Below are 22421 nucleotides of genomic sequence, written 5' to 3'. Positions count from 1 at the left end.
TCCTCTCCCTCCTCTCTTGCCTCCCTTTCTATCCTTCTTGTAGCGTATATACTCCGAAATATTAAACTACCATTCCTGAGCCACATTTCTACAATAGCTAATGATATCTCAGTCTCATGTTCCCAACCATGCCCTAAGTTCATCTCTGCATTACCTGTCAGTCCTCTTGAAGTAAATGCAGATTAAGTTATCAGTCTTACTTCATTCTCTGTCAAGCACTTGTCTGCTTTGATTACTGGACTTGCTCCCTTACCAACTGTACCAGCCTCACCCTTTTCTCTTTTTTCACTAACGCTTTGATTCACCCATCCCCCCCCAAATAGTTTAAAGCCTCCAGAGTAGCACTAGCAAATCTCCCTGCAAGAACATTGGTCCCCCTCCACTTCACGTGAAACCTGTTCCTTTCATACAGGTCATTCTATCTCTGAAAAGATCCCAATGGCCCAAAAATCTGAATCCTTGTCTCTTGTACCAGCTCCTCAGCCAAGCATTCACCTGCTCTATCCTTCTATTCGTACTCTCACTCGCACATGACACTGATAGTAGTCCAGATATTACTAATCTTGAGAATCTACTTTTTAAACTTCTGTCTAGTTTCCTATATTTTCTCTGGAGAAACTCATGCCATTCCCTATCCATGTTTTTTGTAACCAACATGCACCACGACCTTCTACTGGTCACTGTCCCCTTTCAGAATATTCTGCACCCTAAGACATTCTTGACCCTGGCAATAGATAGGCAACACATCATCCTGATGTCTCATTGACAGCTGCAGAAATGTCTGTCTGTGCCCCAACCTAGACAGTCCCTTATTATTATAGATCCCTTGGTACCTGACATACCACTCATTACAGCAGAGCCAGTCACAGTATCAGAAACCTACCTATCAGTGCTCTACTCATCTGAGTGTCCATTCCCCACACACCCCACCCCACTATAGATCCAAAACAGCTTACCTGTTAAAGATGAAGATAACCACAGGAGACTCCTGCATGATCTAATAACCTTTCCTCCCATTCCTAGCAGTCAACAATCAATCTAACTGGATCTGCATTTTTCTACCTTCCTGAAACTGTCGTCCATCACACCCTTTGCTCTTGTCACCCTTACTGCCTGTAACTGCTGCTCCAGCTGATCCTTGTGGTCTAATAGAATTTGCAACCAAACACACTTCCTGCAGACAGTCTCCAGGAATACGCAAATTCTTCCTGATCTCCCAGATCTGACAGGAAGAGCATATCATATCACTAGAAAATACAGTTCAACAAAAATATCTGAAGAATTACAGAAAAACAATAATTGTATTAGTAATGCCACAAACCATGCAAATATTGATTTTATGATGAAGAACAGTCCATCATTCACCAAACATGTCCTTTTTTTCAGGTTTGTTTCTTCCAGTCACTTACCACTGATGCCAAATTGTAAATTTGTCTGAAATTGGTAAATTGATATAGTAACTTGACATTAATGCAGAAGACTGACATCAAACATATGGTATACTGAGGCTCATGTTTCATTGCAGACTTTAGTACACAGTATATTTATTCCTACGTGCACACCCAGCTTAAAGCTGTCCATTTTTAACATGCTGCTCACATCCTGGAGTGGTCCATAAATTTAATAGCAGTTACTGATGGTGGAGAAATAACTGCAAGCCACATGACCAAATTCTCAAAATTATTTGTAAAACAAATATCAGAAGCTCCCATGAAAATCTGGGACACAGCAGTGGTATTATTCAAGTTTAAAAAAAGAGATTGAACAAATTTAAAACATGAACCTATTCTATTCCTGAAAATGAAATAATTCACAGTTACATTTACAGAACTTGAGCAAATTTATTTCAAGTGAATTAAGCAAATAAGAGTCAAGTATGGACTTTCATTCACAATTTTCTTCTTTCCAGACGGACAATCCATCCAAGCTCTTACTTTGAATAAATGCCATTCTACCTTCAAATAATAATGATTCTAAGAGAACTGTAATGGCCATAAGATTTGCATTCTCAATTGTTTCATAAAGGATACAATCATCTGTTTTTATCATTGTTCTAATACACAAGCTATGAAATAAAAAATGAACCAAAGGCAATCCATATTAATTCACCATGCTTTATTAGGTACACAGCGGGGTCAAGCAACTTCTTGGATTTCATTGTAATGGAAACTAAATTGACCTTTTTCATGTCTCCAAAAAGAAAAGCATATTTACATATTAAGGTTTATGGAATTACAAATTGTACTCCATTTCAGAGTCAACATCAAGTGGAAACTCAAACATGCAAATGTCAATGAAGTTCAAAACGTCAGTCCATTTGACAGTTGTACTGTTACGTCATTGAATAGTTAAGGATAAAAACAACAATCTTGTTTGTATAATGTCATTAATATTATAAAATATATCAAAATGGTTCACAGGACCAGTAACCAGGCAAGGTTTGAAACCAAGCTACATCAAGAAGTATTAGAATCTATGGTCAAAAGCATTCGCAAACAGTTACATTTAATATAGGAAGAGGAAGAGATAGAAATGTGGCAAGATTAAAGAAGGTAATTTGAGATTGGGCCTAGGTGATTAAAGGCATAGACACCAGAGTCCAAAACTAGAGGGCAGAGGTTTAGAGTGAGAGGGGGAAAATTAAAAAGGAACCTCAGGGGCATCTTTTCATGCAAAGGATAGTGTGTGTATGGAATGAGCTGCCAGAGGAAGTGGTAGAGACATTACAACATTTAAAAGGCATCTGGATGGGTATATAAATAGGAAGTGTTTAGAGGGAAATGGGCCAAGTGCTGGCAAATGGAACTAGATTAGGTTAGGATATCTGGTTAGCATGGACGAGTTGGACTAAAGGGTCTGTTTCCGTGCTGTAAATCTCTATGACTCTGAATTACCCTGGTGTGGAACAGGATCCACTTCTGATTGACAAACTGTCTTTGGAGAAAGGATTTGTCATTATGATTACCTCACAGAGTATTTAGTCAAGAACTGAATTTAAAGAGGCAAGGGATGATGTTCTCGACATCTCACTAAATACATGTACAATATGGTGCAATACTGAACTATACAATCTGTAAGGACCACAATGTAATTTGTGTGTTGATCTTAGCCGAATTAATTCAGACAATACCCTACCTCACATTTAGGAGAGGAAAAGGGGGGGAAAAAGTCACCCCCTTTCCACTAGTTTGCTGAAATTCCTGTTGCAAAATTGGTCAAATGGACATTGTGTGAGGTTAGCCGCACTAGGTGGTTCCAGCAGGGGATGTTATTAGAGGGCAACTATGATTGTGAATCCACTCCTCATTGTAAAGTACCACCTTCATGAAAGCAGAACTATGGAGAAAGTCGGAGTGCAAACTGGAGAAAGACGGACTGATGCTATTGCTTTACTGCTAATTCCAGTGAGAGTGAAACTTGTGACTCATTTAAATGAAAAAGTAGTAAGAGTACAAAATATTGGCTGTTTCATACTTGTGCTGATTATTTTGCCAAAATTGATATGAACTGAAATTTTGCCTCCATTTTCAATGCGGTTTTGAAATACCCCCAATCGTGGGCAACAGATTGAAATAAACTCACTTTTTGCCCCAATCACAATGAAAAATAAGGAGAAATCTTTAAAGCCAATAGAAAGTCCAATTTCCATATTTTCTTGCTCTCAATCTAAATTGTGAAAAATGTTTCAATACATTCCAATAAAAGAATCCTGAAGGTTATCATTAACCTGAAGCTCTGGTTCTCGAGACAAAAGGTAAAGTCACCATAGCTAAACCAGACCACAGGCTGCTCACTCATGAGAGTGAGTGTGAGAGTGAGAGAGACAACTGGTGGTAGTTTAATCTGTGGATCTTCACACCTCAGGTGAGGGAAGGAGATTGATAAGGAGAGTCCTTCATGGTGACCTCAGCTAGGAAATCAAGCTACGATTGACATCATTCTGAATTGCAAACCAGCTATCCAACAAACTGAGCTAAATAACCCCTCCCCTGAACACAATGTTTTCTGATTTGCTGAGTATTTCTAGAATTTTCTCTTATTAGTTTTTAACACATAACATCACGGTTTTGCTTTCACAAATTCATTATGTGGTTCATTTTTAATTCATAAACACAAAAAAATTTGCATGTACAGAGAGAGAAACATGGGTTTAATACTTCAGGTGTAGATTCTTCTTTAAAAGAATCGGTCAATGTTGGCTACTACTCTACATTTGAAACTTCAACTCATCTGCTCTCTCCACAGATACTCCACATTCCAGATGAAGGGCCTTTAACCGAAAGATCGACTCTCCGGCTCCTTGGATGCTGCCTGGCCTGCTGTGCTTTTCCAGAGACACACTTTTCGTCTCTGATTTCCAGCATCTGCAGTCCTCACTTTCTCCACAGATACTGCCAGATCTGCTGGATGGTGCCAGCATATTATATTTTGTTTCAAAGATAAGTACTAACAATCCTGACTAAATGATGAGCTCAGTCAGTTCACTGCAATTGTCCAGTCTACCTTCCGCAGCGAAGGATTCCGACTAATTATTGAAAATTGTCCAACAAGATTGGAATGTACTAAAGTTATGGGTTAAAACGTTCTTTCAAAAAAAACAAAACTGTGATCTCATCATCCGATCAGTCAACCTCTAAAACTCATAGCCTTATTTGTTCCATAGGGACATCAGACAATCGCTTCTGAACGCGAATTGAAATGTTGCTGGCAATTTATGCTGTGCATGCAGCTACAATCACTGGAAATTACGCACATAAACAGAACTCATGTCGGTTGCTTCAAAGTATGAGAGATTTTAAAAAACAAGTGTCTCGATATAGTTGCGCTTATAGGTGAAAGAAAGATATACACATTGTGCACTTTTAAATAAAGTCATTGCTCTTCACATTCATATTGAGGGATAACCTATGCTCATGGCAGCTCCAGTAACTACGGTATATGGCGCAGGAGCGATCAGAACCTCTACTACACCGAGCAAACTGATCTGCCACACGTGGAAAGGGCTATGAAATGTGCGTTTAAAATTTTAACGCTACTTTGTGTTTACAATCTTGTGATTCACAAGTCACAGAAAATGGCATCGTGGTCAGAAGCAGCTCTTCCAGTCAAGATATTATTGCCTATTGTTCATAGGATTTGTTCTTGTCGTTGAGGTTTTCGATAACCCATTTCGAGAAATACCGACCTTAAAAGGTGTAGGCGACATACACGCCGTAGTTTACAAGCTAACGGCGAACTTTGAAGGCAAAGATTCCTTCCAAATCCTAATTTCCCACTCTCCACGCCTCCAATACTCCTCCCCATGATGATGTTTGTTTGGCATGAATTTGACCCTGCTGTGCTAAAAAAAACTAGAGGGTTCCGATCACCAATCAAAATTGCTACATTTATAGCTTTTATTCTTACTTTAAGGAAAAATGGATCTGCGCCCAAGAGTACGTGACTCGCACTCTCTGGGTTAAATAATGCGATCTATAGTACCATGCTCAGAAACCTCAGTCACATATCGTAACGATTGTTAGAGCACAGGACTTTGTTAAGGCTAAATTAAGACTCTACTGAAACGAGTCTTCGTGTATAGTTTTCGGTAAACGTGGCGCCGTGTACGTTGAACATACAACAACCTTCTGCTCTAATATCGCTGTAGGTTCGACTCCGACTAGGATGCAAAGGGCAGATATTTTTAAGACAGCGCCACTGCTTTGCCGTTGATGCATTTTGAATGTGAAATGCATCCGGGAGCACAAACACTGCGTCCTGACCCATACCCACTCTATAGGTAACGATCCCTGTTTGACCCAAGGTAGCAAATATGATTGGCACGTGATGGAGAATGTATCTAATATGTAAGCACACTGCTACTGCTGACTGCTTTCCCGCTCCCGATTCGGAGCCATTAGCCGGAGCCATTGTCTGTGAACAGGCGGCCAAAGCTAAGTAAATATTCAATGCGTCTCAACAACAAAGTGGCCCCTTTTCGCATCCCCATGCCACGCTCAAAGGTTCACTATGCACGATTTATATCTACGTTTCGCGATCCAGTCATATCAAAAGGAACACATTGCCTTCGGAGAGGAAGGATATGATATCAAACTTTTTCGACTCCATTTTCGAGTGCAGTCTGTTGCGATCGACAGGAGGGTTACAATCGACACGGGAAAGCCTCGCAGTTGATAAGAACTGCAATACCTTTCAACCACCATGCTTATTTGGGCCTATGTAATCTCGGTTAAAATGAGAGGAGTACCGTTTTAAATACTTAGCGAGTGTTTTTTTTTAAATAAATGATTTGAAAACGTGAGATACCGCTTCGAGATGTTTTTACCACAATTAGGTAAATAAATTATTTACAGATCACATGGCCAATGAAAAGCAATATTGCAATAAGACATTGAGTCATATTTTTTCATCCAGTTAAGCTATTAATTTAGTACAATAATTCACCACCTCTCGGCACATCCATGGTGTATTGAACAGGTCTAAAGTCGACCAGAACGTTTCTGCTTTTCATCTCTGTGACAGACCAACAAAACGCCTCTTTCTAAATATCGTCCGGGCATTCTGTCTGAGTCAAAGTCAAAATGCCGTAAAGTTAAATTCAGAACCCCGTCTGATGCCATCACCCGTACGGAGGTGTAATTATTTATTAACTGTAGAAAGTTTTCAATTTACCAAAAGATACATAAAATACCCGAGCAAGTCTGCAGCAGCGCAATGCACACCCTGCAAGGTCCACTCGCACAATACTTTCAAAAAGCTCCACCGACATAAACCATACGACCATCTCTTTCAGAAATCCCAGACAGCTCTAGGTCAGTCCCAACCACTCACTGGTGGTCACATTTTCTATTTTTAAAAGTGTAAACTAATACTCTGTAGTGTAGATAATACTGCTTTGTTCCTAAAGCGTTTTTGTACAGATTTAACGTCTTTAATACAAGCGCACGGCTCAGAAGGGGTCTAAAGCTCCCTGGTGCTTCGTGTGTGACCTTCCTGTGTGAGACTCACATGACTGCGAGCAAAGATGGTAAAACACAATGTAAAGCCCAAGCAATATTAACCATTTGTTAGTTGCGAGTTTCATATTATTCATAAAAACGTGGCCGTTACTTCAATTTTGAGAATTTATATAAGCAAAAGATGATTTATCAGAATATGACTCATCAGTTCAGGTGTTATCGAACGTACAGTGCACAACAGTATGTATTTGACCTCGTTACATTGATGTTGCAGAAGCCTGGCCGTATTACTAATATAACAAAAGTGACACCGATATTTTTAGACGCATCCGCGGGAGGATCAATAAATGTGCCGAAAGCAATCCTTTCGCGATTGCCTACTAAACGTTCATAGTTAGAATCTGGGGCAAATGGATGGCTCGAACACATTACTGTGTGGTCAGAAAATAGTCATGTAATCAGCAATTTGACCATGTGCACAACTCGCTCTGTTCAGCAGTGTTGTTTTTTAATTCTCGAAAGAGAAAAGGCTTTATTCAGCAGTAAGTTGACCAATAACTTCGAAGTGTTATGGTATCTATAAAGTGCAAACATTTGTTGGTGGTGACCGGACTAGATATTTCAGTTTGGCAAGGACATCCATATAAATGATGGTGCAAATGGAAAGTGGGAGCTAAAGCAATCACACAAGATTAAAATGCTAATTTCCCTACTCCTGCAGCCACCAGTGTGTCGCCCATTGATACTACATTATCTGGCAAACATGAAATGCAACTTCCTCGATATCAAACACATAATATGTACTAAAAAGCTATGCCTTTCTTTCTTGCAAACAGGTTCGTTTTTCACACTCAACGCTTTGCTGTCGCATGCTGCAGTTCCTACATACCTTTTCCGTGTGGAAAATTGTGTGCAAAGTTTACTGCGACTGTTGAATGAACATTTTAAACAACACAATCTGTATCAGAAATGGCAATCATTCTGACAACACATATTTCTGTAGTAGACTGAAAGCACTGCGTGTTTCATCTGATATATGGCTTTCCTACCGAAGAAACTGAATGTTAACCCTTTGTGAATACTAATTACATTTTACCAAATAAGGCTAAATTTTAAATATTTATTGTTCCGAGGAGATTTTTTTTTCTGTATTTGGATACTTTTCCAGAATCTCGATTACTATCATAGGTAATTATATACAACAACGTTACACATCACTATTGCAGACTACGGAATAAAACACATTAGTGACGTAGAAGTTGCTCTGTTGTAAATAAGCCATCATTCTTCCCATTGTAGTTGAGTGAATAACTACAATATGGAACAGTAATTTCTAGACCTAAATCCAGTCGATATTTTAAAAAAAGAAAAATACACACTACCACAAAGAAGTCAATTACGACCAGAGTAAAACAAAAACAACTGACCCACTTTTAGCAACATGCAGCTATGGGCCTGCCACCTGTAACATGAGATTTGTATTTAGTGCAAGGAAACACTGGTCATTTACAATCTGTATGGAGACATTTCCAAGCACACTGCAGGACACTGTTGCTTCTTGAACTGGAGATATTTAATATCAATCAATTGCGTGAGCACTTTGAAAAATTAACAAAAGCAGTATAGAGCAGTACAAAACAAGAATCACCTGAATAAGATTGATCCAAGAAACTTCTTATACATGGAATAAGCTTACCCTTCCCTATACCTGTATATGTTTTTCTTGAGTTTATGTTCTTTTCCCTCACCTCCCATCTCAGTGAAATAGTAATTATTCTTGGAGTACTGTTTGTCATTGATACTAAATCGAATTCACCATTATTTAAGTCTTGACAAAGAATTTTGACAAGCTATCAGTGGGGACATCATAGTCAAGCCAAATCTTCTCCTCAGAAGTGTGAACACATGAACTTCCAACAGGAATTACTGGCTTCTAGTTGTGACTGGACACATGTCCCTTAATCTTTGTTAATAATTAAAGTTAGAAATCTAAAAACCCACCTACATTCTCTGCTTAAATCAAAAGGTAGTAAAGGCCATTTCAATACCCTACCTACCGCTACTCTGGCTGAGATCAGCTAATTCAGCAGTTTCACCTGTGACAATGCAGGTCTGTCTAGCTCAGCTACCAGTTGAATAAGTATGCTGATCTATTAGGAAAACTGTCCATTTTTTTCAAAATTCTAATTTTAAACTTAACTAACAAATGACATTACATTTCTCTGAACATTTGATAGTTATTATGTTCAAATAATTTCTATGTTTCAATTTCCTTTCAATGAATTGGATTTTGAAAGTGACACTAAATTCAGCAGCTATTCATAGTTTTCCAAATATTTTATAATTCGGGAGAAACAACACAAGTGCATCTTATGCATTACTCAAAATGATTTCCACTTCACATTGATACCAATTTTATTGTATAATCACAGGAAAAGATTAACATTTGCTGTAAGATTTAGGATCATCTCCATAAAGTAGTCCAATACTTTTCTGCATTAGCTGCACTATATCTTTAGTCTACATTTTTTATTCCTTAAAGTAAAAACTGAGCTCTCTAATAAATCCACTGACTCTATTGTACCAGTGGCTCAGTGGCTAGTGCTATTGCCTCACAGCACCTTGGATCCAGATTCGATTCAAACTTTGTGTGACTGTCTATGTGGAGTTTGCATGTTCTCCCTGTGTCTGCTTGGGCTGCATTGGGTGCTCTGGTTTCCTCCCACAGTTCAAAGGTATGCAAGTGGATTGGACATGCTAAATTGGGGCGATTAGCCCTGGTAAATGTGGGATTATGGGGACAAAGTGAGGAACTGGATCTGGGTGGGACAGTCTTCAAAATTAATGGGCAGAATAGCATCTTTTCGCATTGTAGGGATTCTATGATATGATTCTAATAACTACACTTCAAAAAGTACTTCATTGCTGTAAAGTGATTTGAAATGTTGGATGATCATGAAAAGCATTATATCCATGAAATTCATTTTGTCCTATTAATAGTGAGGACATATACCTGCTGCTTCACGTCACGTTTTGAGAGTTCACTTCATAAGAAGGGGAATTTATGTGTTCTCACATCTCAATCATTCCTCAGTGTCCACAATCATAGTATTTGCTTATATTTGTTGGAATGTAGCAAGATCACATTTGACGTGTTTTTCATCACAATCAACTATCTTGCCAAAACACGTTCTAAAGGATTGCACATGGAGGATTATAAGACCATAAGACAGAGGAGTGGAAGGAAGGCCATTCAGCCTATCGAATCCACTCCGCCATTTAATCATAGCTGATGGGCATTTCAACTCCATTTACCCGCACTCTCCCTGCAGCCCTCAATTCCTTGTGAAATCAAGAATTTATCAATCTTTGCCTTGAAGAAATTTAACGTCCCAGCCTCCACTGCGCTCCATGGCAATTAATTTCACAGGCCCACCACTCTCTGGCTGAAGAAATGTCTCCTCATTTCCGTCCTAGATTGACCCCCTCTAATTCTAAGGCTGAACCATGGGTCCTAGTCTCCCTGCCTAACGGAAACAACTTCCCAGCATCCACCCTTTCTAAGCCAAGCATTATCTCATAATTTTATATCAGATCTCTCCTCAATCTTCTAAACTGTAATGAATACAATCCCAGGATCCTCAGCTATTCATCGTATGTTAGGCCTACTATTCCAGGGATCATCCATGTAAATCTCCGCTGGACATGTTCAGTGCCAATATGTCCTTCCTGAGGTATGGGGCCCAAAATTGGACACAGTATTCTAAATGTGGCCTAAATAGAGCTTTATAAAGTCTCAGAAGCACATCGCTGTTTTTATATTCCAACCTTCTTGAGATAAATGGCAACATTACATTCGCTTTCTTAATCACGGACTCAACCTGCAAGTTAACCTTTAGAGAATCCTGGACTAGCACTCCCAGATCCCTTTGTACTTCGGTTTTATGAATTTTCTCATCATTTAGAAAATAGTCCATGCCTGTGTTCTTTTTTCCAAAGTGCAAGACCTCACATTTGCTAATGTTGAATTTCATCAGCCGTTTCCTGGACCACTCTCCTAAACTGTCTAAATCTTTCTGCAGCCTTCTCTCCTCCTCAGAACTACCTGCCTGTCCACCTAATTTCATATCATTGGCAAACCTCACCAGAATGCTCCCAGTCCCTTCATCAAGATCATTAATATATTAACATAACAGCTGCAGCCCCAAACACTGAACCCTGCGGGACACCACTTGTCACCAGTTGCCATTCCGAAAAAGAACCTTTTATCCCAACTCTCTGCCCTCTGTCAGACAGCCAATCCCTAATCCATGCCAGTAGCTCACCTTGAACACCATGGGCCCTCACCTTACTCAGTAGCCTCCTGTGAGACACCTTATCAAGTGCCTTTTGGAAGTCTGGATAGATAACATCCATCGGGTTTCCCTAGTCTAACCTACTTGTTACCTCTTCAAAGAATTCTAATAGGTTTCTCCCCTTACTAAATCCACGCTGACTTGTTCTAATCCAACCCTGCACTTCCAAGAACTTAGAAATCTCATCCTTAATGTTGGATTCTGGAATTTTACCAACAACCGAGTTAGGGTAATCGGCCTATAATTTTCCATCTTTTGTCTTGATCCTTTCTTGAACAAGGAGGTTACAACAGCGATTTTTCAATCATCTGGGACTTTGTGACTCCAGTGACTTTTGAAAGATCACAACCAACACCTCCAACTATTTCCTCAGCCACCTCCCTCAGAATGCTAGGATGTAGCCCATTGGGTCAGGAAACTTATCAATTTTTAGACTTATTAGCTTTTCTAGCACTTTCTCTTTTGTAATGACTACCATACTCAACTCTGCCCCTAACTCTCTTTAATTGTTGGGATATTACTCATGTCTTCCACTGTGAAGACTGATGCAAAGTACTTATTAAGTTCTTCTGCTATTTCCTTATCTCCCATCACTAGCCCTCCAGCATTAATTTATCAAGTCTGGCTCATTACATAGCACTAAGTCCAGAATAGCCTGCTCCCTTATGGGGTCCACAGTAAAAGCAATGGAGAATGACCAATACCCACAGCCATGGGACCTGGCAAAGAGACAGTTCTTTTGTATTTCATAGATATGGAAATTCATCTATAATTGCCCTTGAAAATGAGCCTTTTTAAAAATGTATTGTAGATCTTTAGAAGACAGGTAGCCCAAAGTAAAAAATTAGTAAAAATGGAGAGAAAGATTATACCCATATCATGAAGATGCAACTGAGTTTTAATATATTTGAAAATAATTAAGTGTTTCAAATAATCATTTCGAACATTAAACACTTCACTAGCCAATAAAAAACTTCTGCATATTAATTTAAATTTACAAATCACTGTGTGATCAGGGAAGCATTATTCAAATGTTATCCATTTGCCCTGCTGTCAAACTTATACCAATGTAGATTTGATAGGTCTCATAAAAATGTGACATTTTATGTAGACAAGAAAAGGCAAAGAGTTCAGCTGGTTTCACACACTGTGAAAAAGACGTACCAAGTTTTATAATACAGTTAGGACACATTCTGATACAACAGTATAAGTACAAAGGTACAAGCTCCACTGACAACACTTCCTGTGTGCCCTTATCAAAAGGAAATAAAAAAAGCTTCCAATATTTTTCTACCTTAAAGCTCAATAATTCTTTTAAAATCTACAAGCGGTGACATCAAACAGAAAAATCAATAATATCAATGGACAGAATTTAAGTTTGAGGGAGATAAAATAGTTAAAATTAAAAATTTGTCCCTTCTTTTCAACAAAAATAAGGTATTGTAATGCAATGGGTAGCATCTCAGCTCCTGAGATAGAAATTCCAAACTCAAGTTCCAATCCAGGGATGGGATGCTGACCAAGGAAGATGCATACATAACACAACTAAACAAGCTGATTATCAACATAAACATTCCTCCAGCACAGCAGTAAGAGTGGGAGAGATTCCTGATAATCATGTGATAGAAAGGAAGTTGCTGAAGTTCCAACCACCTGGCCTTTGGCCTCTACCATTGCAACCCAGAGCTCCACACCACAATATGCAAGCAAGAGAAAGGATAACAACCGTAACTCAAACTTCCTGAATGATTTGTAGCACACCAGCACCAAAACACAAAATGGAATACCTTTCAGTTCACTGGCATGTATGCTGAGTAAACAGATTACTTCAAATACAGGAGTATTAAACTAAATGATCCTAGCATTCAAGGTCTCATTTCTACGGCATATTTAACATAGCACTGACAAATCTGAATTTTTACATTTTTGAGAATTGAATTCTGTCAAATATGGAGCAGATATATTTGTGTTTTAGTTTGCTTTAGAAAGGTTCAATAAGTTAGAAAACAAAAGTAAAATATCCATAGTACTAAGATGTTCTGCACAAGAATGATTGTGAATTTGTTTAAAATTGATTCCTTTGAAAATGTAAATCTATAATTTATCTGGTATCTAACTTTCACATTGACCAATAATAAGTATTAACACAATTATGCAGGTTATAAACTTTTAAATATAAGAATACACAATTCCCTTCAGTAACTGTTATACTCTTCCTTCCACCTAGTCTTAGTCACTTCAACTGTTTTTGTCAATTTTCAAACCATCTGGCCTTTGGTGCCGCCATTCAACCTGATAGCAATGCCCACCCTTGATATCCTCATTCCAGGAAACCTTTATGATTTCCCATTCTGATCAATCACCTAGTGTAGCCCCAACTTCAGTTCATCAAGCCTGAATAGATACAGACAAGTATTTCTGGTTCATGATAGTTTAGTAATCCATTGCTGTGCCTAACTGCACCACAGCAATTTTTGTAGGATCCTAATTTCACCCAACATTGAAGGATTATCCAAGAGAGCTAATTGGCATTCCTTTTTCAAAAAAAAATTGTTTCCTTAGAACCTGAATCCCCCTTACCCACCACCCCCAACCCCACACAGCTGTTAAACAAAATTGTAAATAACTCAAGCATTTATTTGCCAAAGATAGGAAACAACGTTTGGCAATTCATACTGCTGCTTCTCCTTGCCCACAAGCTAAATATCCTTACAGCCCTAAATACTGTGATTTTTTGTTTTAAATCAATCTTTTCAGAGATGCAATTAAACATCTGTGAAGAACATAGGACTTCCTCCCAGGTCTCCTGGCTTAGAGCAGGGACACTATTACTGGACAACAAGAGCCCCCAACCCTGTAATGTTTCCCTAGTATCACCGTCATGCACCTGCTGCCTCCTGACCCTAATTCCCACAGTTGAACAGTCACTTCATTTCTTACCCCCAGCAATAATTTACCTTATAAATAGCTCCCAAATATTGTGAGTTTTGTGTCGTTCTCTTTCTATCATCAATCTTTAAAAGCTCCACCGTTGAGCTTTCTGTTGAAAATTTCCATTCCATCTTCCCTCTCTAAAGATTTTAGCATCTATGATCCAGGCCAGTGTGTCTTTTAACCAACTCTTGAAATCCCTCCATTTACTGTACCACAACAACACTAACTAACCAAGTCAGAAACCATTCAGTGAGACCGACTGTGTTACATAACATATTCCTGTATTTCTTAAATTCTCCACAGTTTTGACAATGTTTATTTTATAACTCTCAACTGCCCATCTCCTTTCTCAATGGCTTACTTTCCCACTCATTTAAGATTCCCTTAAAAATCAATCCTTGGCTTAGAGCTCCTTCTTTAACTCTCCATGATTCCTTCACTGCATGTACAAAGTCAGATGGTTTGTCCAACAATTGACTTTAGTTATTACAATTTCTTCAACTCAACAATATGATCAATGCCATTATCCTGAATCTCCTCCAGAAACTCCAGCTCTCTTAACAATTACCAACTCAAAAGGTGTCATGTTACTCTCAGCTTTATGCCCACTTTGACCTCCAGCTGAGATACTAATCCCACATTATGTTCTTCATAAAAGGTCACCTCCCGTCTTCACCCTTTCCCTGTCAAGTTGCCAATGAAATGTCCATGTGATAATTTCACCAACCACTTTCTGATGACTATCCTCCCATTTGGTAACCTTGATCACCATCTCTCCATCCAAATTGTGAGTGTCCACTCTATTCTTGCTGAGCTACATTGGGTCCTGATTCCCATAAGGCCTTACAATGCTTATTCTCGCTTTGTGTCTGAAGCCTCCATAAACACATAATCTTCTGCAGCTTGAACCCCACCATCCAAAATTCTTGTCTGTTATGCACCCACCTCAACTCATCACCAGCAGCAGTGCTTTCAACTGCCAAATCTCCATGTTCTAGAATTTCCTCACTAAAACCTCTCTGCCTTTCCTCTTTTAATGTCATTCACTAATGTCTTCGGTCAATCTAATCTCTTATTCAGCTCAGCCTTCATTTCTCCCGCCCCTTGATCTTAGGAAGTTTTTCGACCTGAAATTTGTTTATTAAAGAAAAAAATGCTCCAAATACTCTCATGATCCATCTGGTTGTAAAATGATATCTAAAATTATCTTGAGATTTTAAGAATTAATTTGCCTACTCCAGAACTTTTTTCTTAACGCGAAGCTTTAAAAAAAAAGCCACTCAAAAATAAAATGAGGGCAAAAAAAAACAAATCTGTATTTAACCTGCCACATTACAGAGGTTCAGCACTGCAGGTTGAAATGGACCAGGAGGTAGACGTTCACAGAAAATATACTCAATTGAGAGCAGGTAAACGGGCTGTAATTGTGATCGCAATTACTATGCTGGTGGAATTTCCTTTCCAACCCATCTTCAATCTAGCCCACAGTTCACCTTTGGATGTCTTATCAACATCTCCCCATGATGGCCTACTACGTGCTTTCGGAGTGAAATGGTTAAACATTTAGAAGCAGGACCCACCTTCTTCCCACTTCCCAAACAGTGCGAATCGACAACTTTCAAACTCTCGAGTTTTCCTCTGTCATTTTCCGGGTCCTCTAACCTGGAAAAGATGATATTGAAGATTTTGACAAAATGCAATTAACAATCAACAAAAGTTCGTGCAAAATATTACACTGTGGTGTTTATTTGAGTTAACAAAACGGTGCTGCCTTTAACTTGGTATGCATGTGCAACATTTGCATTTCACAACATTGGTTTCTGTGATTGCATCCGTTGATTCAATCACTGAAAACAGATGATTCGTATATGCGCTGGAAGAGGAAAACCGAAGCTCAAACTCACTTGGCGTTGGGCTTGTCGCGATCGTCCTTGCGGCCGATGTGTTCTGCGGGTACTGAACGAAAATCGCCATACATTTCCTTCCAAACGCGTTTCTCTTTGGTTTTCGCCATGTGTCCTTACAGAACAGTCTCTAATCCACGTTCAGGAGCTGTCCTTACGCGATCGGAAGGCCTTTTTGTTTCATTCTCTTTAAAAACTCAAAAGAGGGTACAAAATCCCACAGGGGAAAACGTATCGAAAAAGCTGATCGAGCCCTCACGGCAGAGGCGGCAGCAGCATGATGAGGAAGAGGAGGAGAAAGAAGAGGAGGAGGCTGCTCACTACTCCGGAGAGATAAAATCGAGGTCGGATGAGATGTTTTGTAGTGTTATTTCATGCCAAGCACTAATGAAGAGACGCCGTTTCTCCCAACAAATCTTCCAACAACTTCAACTGCTTCCTTTTGATTTTCTGTCTAAACACACTGGAGGTTCAATGCAAATCTTCCTTTTCTCACTGGCGCGTTAGTAAGGGGGAAGAAAACAGGTTCCAGCTTCCTCGTTGTCAGTATTTTTTTAATACAGTAGTTTCTTGAAATTAAAAACAAACCATTAAACAATTTACACCAGTCTTTTGAAATGCGCCGAGGTTTCCGTGCCTTTGCCTCCCTTATGTCACCACTTTCCCTCATGCAGTCCCGGTTGGGGGTTCGGGTCACTGAGGATTCCACCTTTGCCCTAGCTTCGCCACGGGTCCTGCTAAATCGATTTTCCAATCCTCTCTCTCCCTTTTTGTTTTACTTTTTAAAGTTGTGTCTGATGTGAAGAAGAAAAAAAGAAGAGAACAAGCAGAGGAAAAAAAAAGCCACGCAGTGAAAACGAGCAGGTATATTCTCGCGAGTCGGGTAGGACGGCGGCTGCTGCTGCCTGCCAGCTTGTCTCGGCTGGGCTGTCCCTGTTGGTTCCTCCGCTCGGGCTCGGGCTCGGGCTCGGCCACCGTTCGGTTCGGGTTCGTCTCGGTCCGGGAAGTTTCGCTGGATTGAACCAGGCGAGCCTGAATATCAGTCAGCACCAAGCTCTTGAATGAGTGAAAATTAGTGAAATGCCCCAGATTGGGCGGCTTGGGGATTCTCCTCTAGATTAATTATTTTAATTTATTCCGCGCTGTATCATACACATTTATTTATTCATTCATTCTGTGGTGATTGAATTATTACATCGCTTGCTCGCCACCCTTCACATCAGCACTTTACGGACCAACTTGATTAGGGATGCGGGGTGGGAGGAGAAGATCGGGCGCTCTACTGATTGGCTAAACCGGTGGTTCGTTCCTCAGGACTCCAGCTCTGATTGGTCATTCCGGTGTCAATCGGTTGAAGCGGGTGACCGCCCCATTTTTCTTGCGACCTGCATAGCCTCCTATTGGTCCATTTTCTGTCAATCGAAGTTGATCACGTGCCCTACATCATGTGTCCGGCAAGGAGCACGCCTGGCTCCTCCCCTCCTCTTGTCTGCTGTGTCCAGAAAGCAGTGCGGCGGCAAAATGGCGCCTGGAGCGGGGAAACTGAGTGGCAGTGCTGGTTTCTCCCAGCTGTTCCTCATCGGCACAGTCCTGACAACTGGTAAGACTTTTGTTGGTCCACCTGTCTCATGAAATCCCTCATTTTATATGGTGATGTCTTCTGATTGCAAACAACTAGTTTTCAATCGGGGGTTAAGTGCCACTTTTAATTGTGGCAGTCCGATGATCCAAGGGAAGGTTTTTTAGACTAAAAACTCTAATGCACTATTGAGTCTGTTGAGGGTTAATTTGATTTTGGGGGTTCGTACGCAGTTAATGCGCCTTAGTTTCGATTGAAAATACGCTGACTCAAAAGGAGATGAAGGTGTCATGTGATTTTCAGTTCCTTCTGATCCAATATATTAAACCAGAGCTTAGAGGCATTCTGACTTAAAATTTTGTTTATTTTCTCAAGTTTTAGCTTGACTTAACTAGTAGATTCAGTTTGAAACATTGAGGCAATGTGGTTCCATATTGGGAGAAACGTTAAGTAGAGTTTTATGTCCAAGTTTTAGATCTCATGGTTTTATTTGAAGACCATTCTGTACCCCTACAATAATTCTTCTTTGAATCATCAGATTAGTTTCACATGTCAGTCTACAACAGTACTTGAACAATCTCAATGCTTGCATTGATAGACACCCCTTGTTAAGTAATCTTTTTCAATAAAAGAAGGTGGAAACACATTCTTTCTTACAATGATATCATCGCTATCAAATACTCCATAAACCTGACAGAAGTTGCCATTAACCAATTTTAAATGAGGCAGCCATGATGATATGGTTATAAGAAAATAAAGGCTTTGTATCATGTGACCTGCCCCTTGATTCTTAGGAGCCATGTTAACATAGATGTACAGCAGCAAATTAGCTTATTTTGACAGCACCTCCCTGTGTTGTGACTTAATAGAAAGTTGTTGAGTTGCAAGATTATAGCTTCAATTCCAAGTTATATACCATCCTTTAGGTGTATTAAAATGAAGTTCATAATTTAATCAAAATTTTTAACTCCTGGCTAGTGCCATTGTAGAAACATCAACACAATGACTGCAACATTCACAGCAGCTTACTACTAAAATCATAAGGATGGGTGATAAATGTAACTTTACCAGAACTGTCGCATCCCAATTTGGTTGCAGTTTTCTGACAATAACTTGATTGCATTTTAAAGGAATTAATTGTCTTGGGACTTCATGGAAATATGAAGCTTCATATTGCTTCTGTAATTTAAACTTTCTTCATAACTGTCACTGGTTTAAACCTGTGCTTTCTTGCTTGGAGATGTTTGAATATTATGGTTATCATCCATTTTGTTAGCACATACCCATCAAGGTGACTCCTTTGCTTTCGTAATACAGTGAAATGTAGATTCAAAATATTAAATATTACTGAATGGTTTGCAAAACTTCAGTAACGAGTAGTAAGGTAATTCAAATGTTTTTAAGAAACAATCTTGGATAGTTTAGATAAAATAGATAAATAATTGATTTCATTATCTAAATTTATAATACCTGCAGTTTGATGAATATTTTATGCATTTAAATTTTGTTTGTGCTAGTGACAAAGACAAGCTGTAGGTTTTAACATTTGTATTGCAATCTACTATACTTAAATATTTTGAGGGTAGAACAAATATTTTAAGATTCTATAGTTTTGCATTCCAGAAAGTAAACCTGGTTTTTAATGGAAGAACACAAAGGCATGACCTATCCCTACTTTGGAATCTAGTTGCAGGCAACAAATACAAGCAGACTATTTATGGTGCAATCTAAGCTATTTGGGGCAAATCTAAGGAAGCTTCAATGGAGAAAATTGAAATACAAAAATTGTGGGACATCAAAGAAAACCACAAGTATTCCTGAATTATCATTACAAGCCTTTTTCTTTTTGAAGCATACCAATCTATTATTTAAGAATAATATGTTTTGTGATATACACATTTCTAGTTTACTGTATCATGGTTTATTGGAATAAATGTAAACCCGTTTGTTTAACAGGTTAAATAGTGCCACTACATGATCTCTTGAACAATTAGTAAAATTATGCACTATTAAGAGTCATGTTTGAAAGTAGGTACTTATAAAATATTGTACTTATAAAATATAGTTGACTTAAAAGTGAAGTTGGTATTCTCAATAGCTAGCTTTATTTGTTACAAAGTAGTTTCTTGTAGATAATTCTTGTAATCAACCTGTTCAGGAAGGATGTTAATGTACACCTCTGGAGTAGATCAGACATGAACTCAGGCCTCCTGGCTTAGAAGTAGGGACAGTACCATTCACCACAAGAGCCCTCAAAGTAATTTCTTGTAAGGGAGCAGGTAAACCTTTGGTGATTTGGATATTGAATATTAGACAATACTCGAGCTATTGTTTACTTTTGAATGGAGTGATATTTTTAGCTCTATCTGGGCAGTCACACTGGATGTCAGTTTGTTTGTTAATAGCAGCATGATTCTTGGACCAAGTAACTGGCTAACCCAGAAACCCCTCAAGGCAACATGGCTTCAATTTTGAGGCAAAGTAAGTTGAGAGACAACAAAAGGCCTGTATTGATTTTTGCACTAATAGTTTATTCTTCAATTTTGTATTTTACAATGAGGGATTTGGGAGTATTCAAGACTAAATCTACAGGATTCAAAATTGCAAATTCTAGATTTATTAGCTTCCTTACTTTCTAGGAGAAAGTAAGAAAGCATCTTTCATGTCCCATGAAGGGCCTAAAGTCATAACTGTTTTGAAGAAGGGTCACTGGACCTTAAACATTAAGTCTGATTTCTCTCCACAGATGCTGCCAGACCTGAGGTTTTCCAGCAGTTTGCTTCTGTTTCAGACTTCCAACAATCTCAGTTCATCCTTTCTTTTGTCTATAAACTGCAAATGATATTTGCTGGATAATCTGTGGTGCTGATCAAGGGATAAATATTGGCCAGGATATTGGGGGGGGATAACTCCTCTGCTCTTTAAAATGCCCCATGGCATTACTTGAGTCTAGAAACAGCCTTGGCTTAATGTCTCATCTGAACCAGTAACAGTGCAGCACTCCCTCAGTACTGTGGTGGAGGGTCCTCTTTGGCCTTATTTCAGGCCAAGTGTAGGATTGAAGAACCTTCTAATTCAGAGCTGGGCAATGCTACTAACTGCACCACTTGTGATGCTTTCACACTTGCAACATCATACCCGTGGTGTAGCACAAGACTGTTTTTGTTTTTGACTTATGAAGTTTAATTTAAATAACTGTTCGGTGCTACATTTTGGTAGGGCAAATCAGGGCAGGACTTGTACACTTAATGAAGAAGTCCTGGGGAGTGTTGCCCAACAGAGGCTTTGGAGTGCAGGTTTGTAATTAAAGTGGAATTGCGGGTAGATAGGTTAGTGAGGAAGGTGTTTGATATGCTTGCCTTTATTGGTCTGAGTATAGGAGTTGGGAAGTCATGTTACGGCAATACAGGACATTGGTAATTTGAAATATTATATACAGTTCTGCTCTCCCTCTGATAGGGAGAATGTTGTGAAAAAGTGAAGGAGATAGAAGAGAAACGTGGTAAGGTTATGTATGGTTAGTAAGTTTGCAGATACCAAAATTGGTGAAGTGGACAGTAAAGTTATCTAAAGTTAGAGATCTTGATCAGTTGCATCAATGGGCTAAGTAGTAGTAGATGGAGTTCAATTTGGATAAATGTATTATATTTTGGTCATGCAATAAGAACAGAAATTGTATACCTAATAGTAGAGCCTTGTGCAGTGCTGTAAAACAGAGATTGAGGGGTTCAGACACATAACTCTTGGAAACATGTCACAAGGTAGACACTTTAGTTAAGGAGGCATTTAGCATGCAGCTTTCACTGCTCAGATCTTTGGATGTAAGAGTTGGGGTGTCATGTTGAGGTTGTATAGGACATTAGTGAGGTCTCTTCGAGAGTACTGTGTGTAGTTCAGGTCACCCTGTTATAGCAAGATAGTATTAAACTGGAGAGACTTCAGAAAATATTTGAGGATATTAGTAATGGAGGGTTTCAAATATAAAAATAGACTGGAAAGGTTGGGACATTTTTCACTGGAATGTAGGAGGTTGAGGGGTGAGCCTTTTACTGAGGAGCCATTCACCTTTATCTATGCCACTCAAAGTTGTTTTCTGTAGGATGGGGGAGCTCAAAACTAAGGCATATTTTCAAGTTGAGGAGAAAGGTTTTTAAAAAGGACTTGAGGGGCAATGTTTTTTACTGGTTCATGTGTGGAATGAGCTGCCAGAATGTGCTGGATGCAAATACAGTTAAGTTTAAAAGACATTTGGATAATACATGAATAGAAACGGTTTGGATGGATGTGGGCCAAATGCAGGCAGGTTGGACTAATTTAGTTTGGAAACATGATCAGTGCAGACTGGTTTGACTGAAGTCTGTTTCCGTACTATAACCATTGAGACCACTGAAACTTGTCTCTCATCAGGCTCTTCTAGATGATTTCAGTTTGGGGGCAAATCCAGTTGTGCAAATAATATTTTACAAAATTTACTGTGTCCATTCCACATATATCATTCTTTTAGATTTTGATTTGATCAACCTGTTCAGATATGGCACACTTTTGAAGTAGGTAGTGTGTGACTCTCAACCTCTCGGCTCAGTGGTAAGGACACCACTTCACCCTGAGCCCTTTATTTGAAATTTAACCATCTTGTGTGGTAACACTCAAACCCATATGCTCAGAATATTACTGGCAGTTCTGGATTGAG

At 39.1% G+C, this 22421-nt stretch overlaps 2 protein-coding genes across 4 annotated transcripts in view; one reads left to right on the top strand and one right to left on the bottom strand.

The window, feature by feature from the left end:
- The window catches only part of bcor (BCL6 corepressor), a 328887-nt gene extending 311944 nt beyond the window's left edge, over positions 1 to 16943 (bottom strand). The window contains exons 1-2 of one of the 3 annotated variants that reach the window (XM_087992844.1): positions 16153 to 16943; positions 15829 to 15910 (exon numbers count right to left, since the gene is read on the bottom strand). In XM_087992844.1, the coding sequence (XP_087848970.1) occupies positions 15829 to 15910; positions 16153 to 16262 (192 nt within the window). In that variant the 5' untranslated portion in view covers positions 16263 to 16943. The remainder of the gene's footprint in view (positions 1 to 15828; positions 15911 to 16152) is intronic. The other 2 variants (XM_087992839.1, XM_087992840.1) reach the window with 2 other exon arrangements.
- A 660-nt stretch (positions 16944 to 17603) lies between these two features.
- The window catches only part of atp6ap2 (ATPase H+ transporting accessory protein 2), a 60588-nt gene continuing 55770 nt past the window's right edge, over positions 17604 to 22421 (top strand). Inside the window, exon 1 of the mRNA XM_087992838.1 lies at positions 17604 to 17752. Coding sequence (XP_087848964.1) covers positions 17674 to 17752 — 79 coding nt within the window. The 5' untranslated portion in view covers positions 17604 to 17673. The remainder of the gene's footprint in view (positions 17753 to 22421) is intronic.

Source organism: Chiloscyllium plagiosum, unplaced genomic scaffold (genome assembly GCF_037043375.1).
Source record: "Chiloscyllium plagiosum isolate Xiang-an unplaced genomic scaffold, Cpla_swu_hap1 HiC_scaffold_12, whole genome shotgun sequence".
In the NCBI taxonomy this organism is placed as follows: Eukaryota; Metazoa; Chordata; class Chondrichthyes; order Orectolobiformes; family Hemiscylliidae; genus Chiloscyllium; species Chiloscyllium plagiosum.
This window is presented reverse-complemented; position numbering and strand designations above follow the sequence as displayed.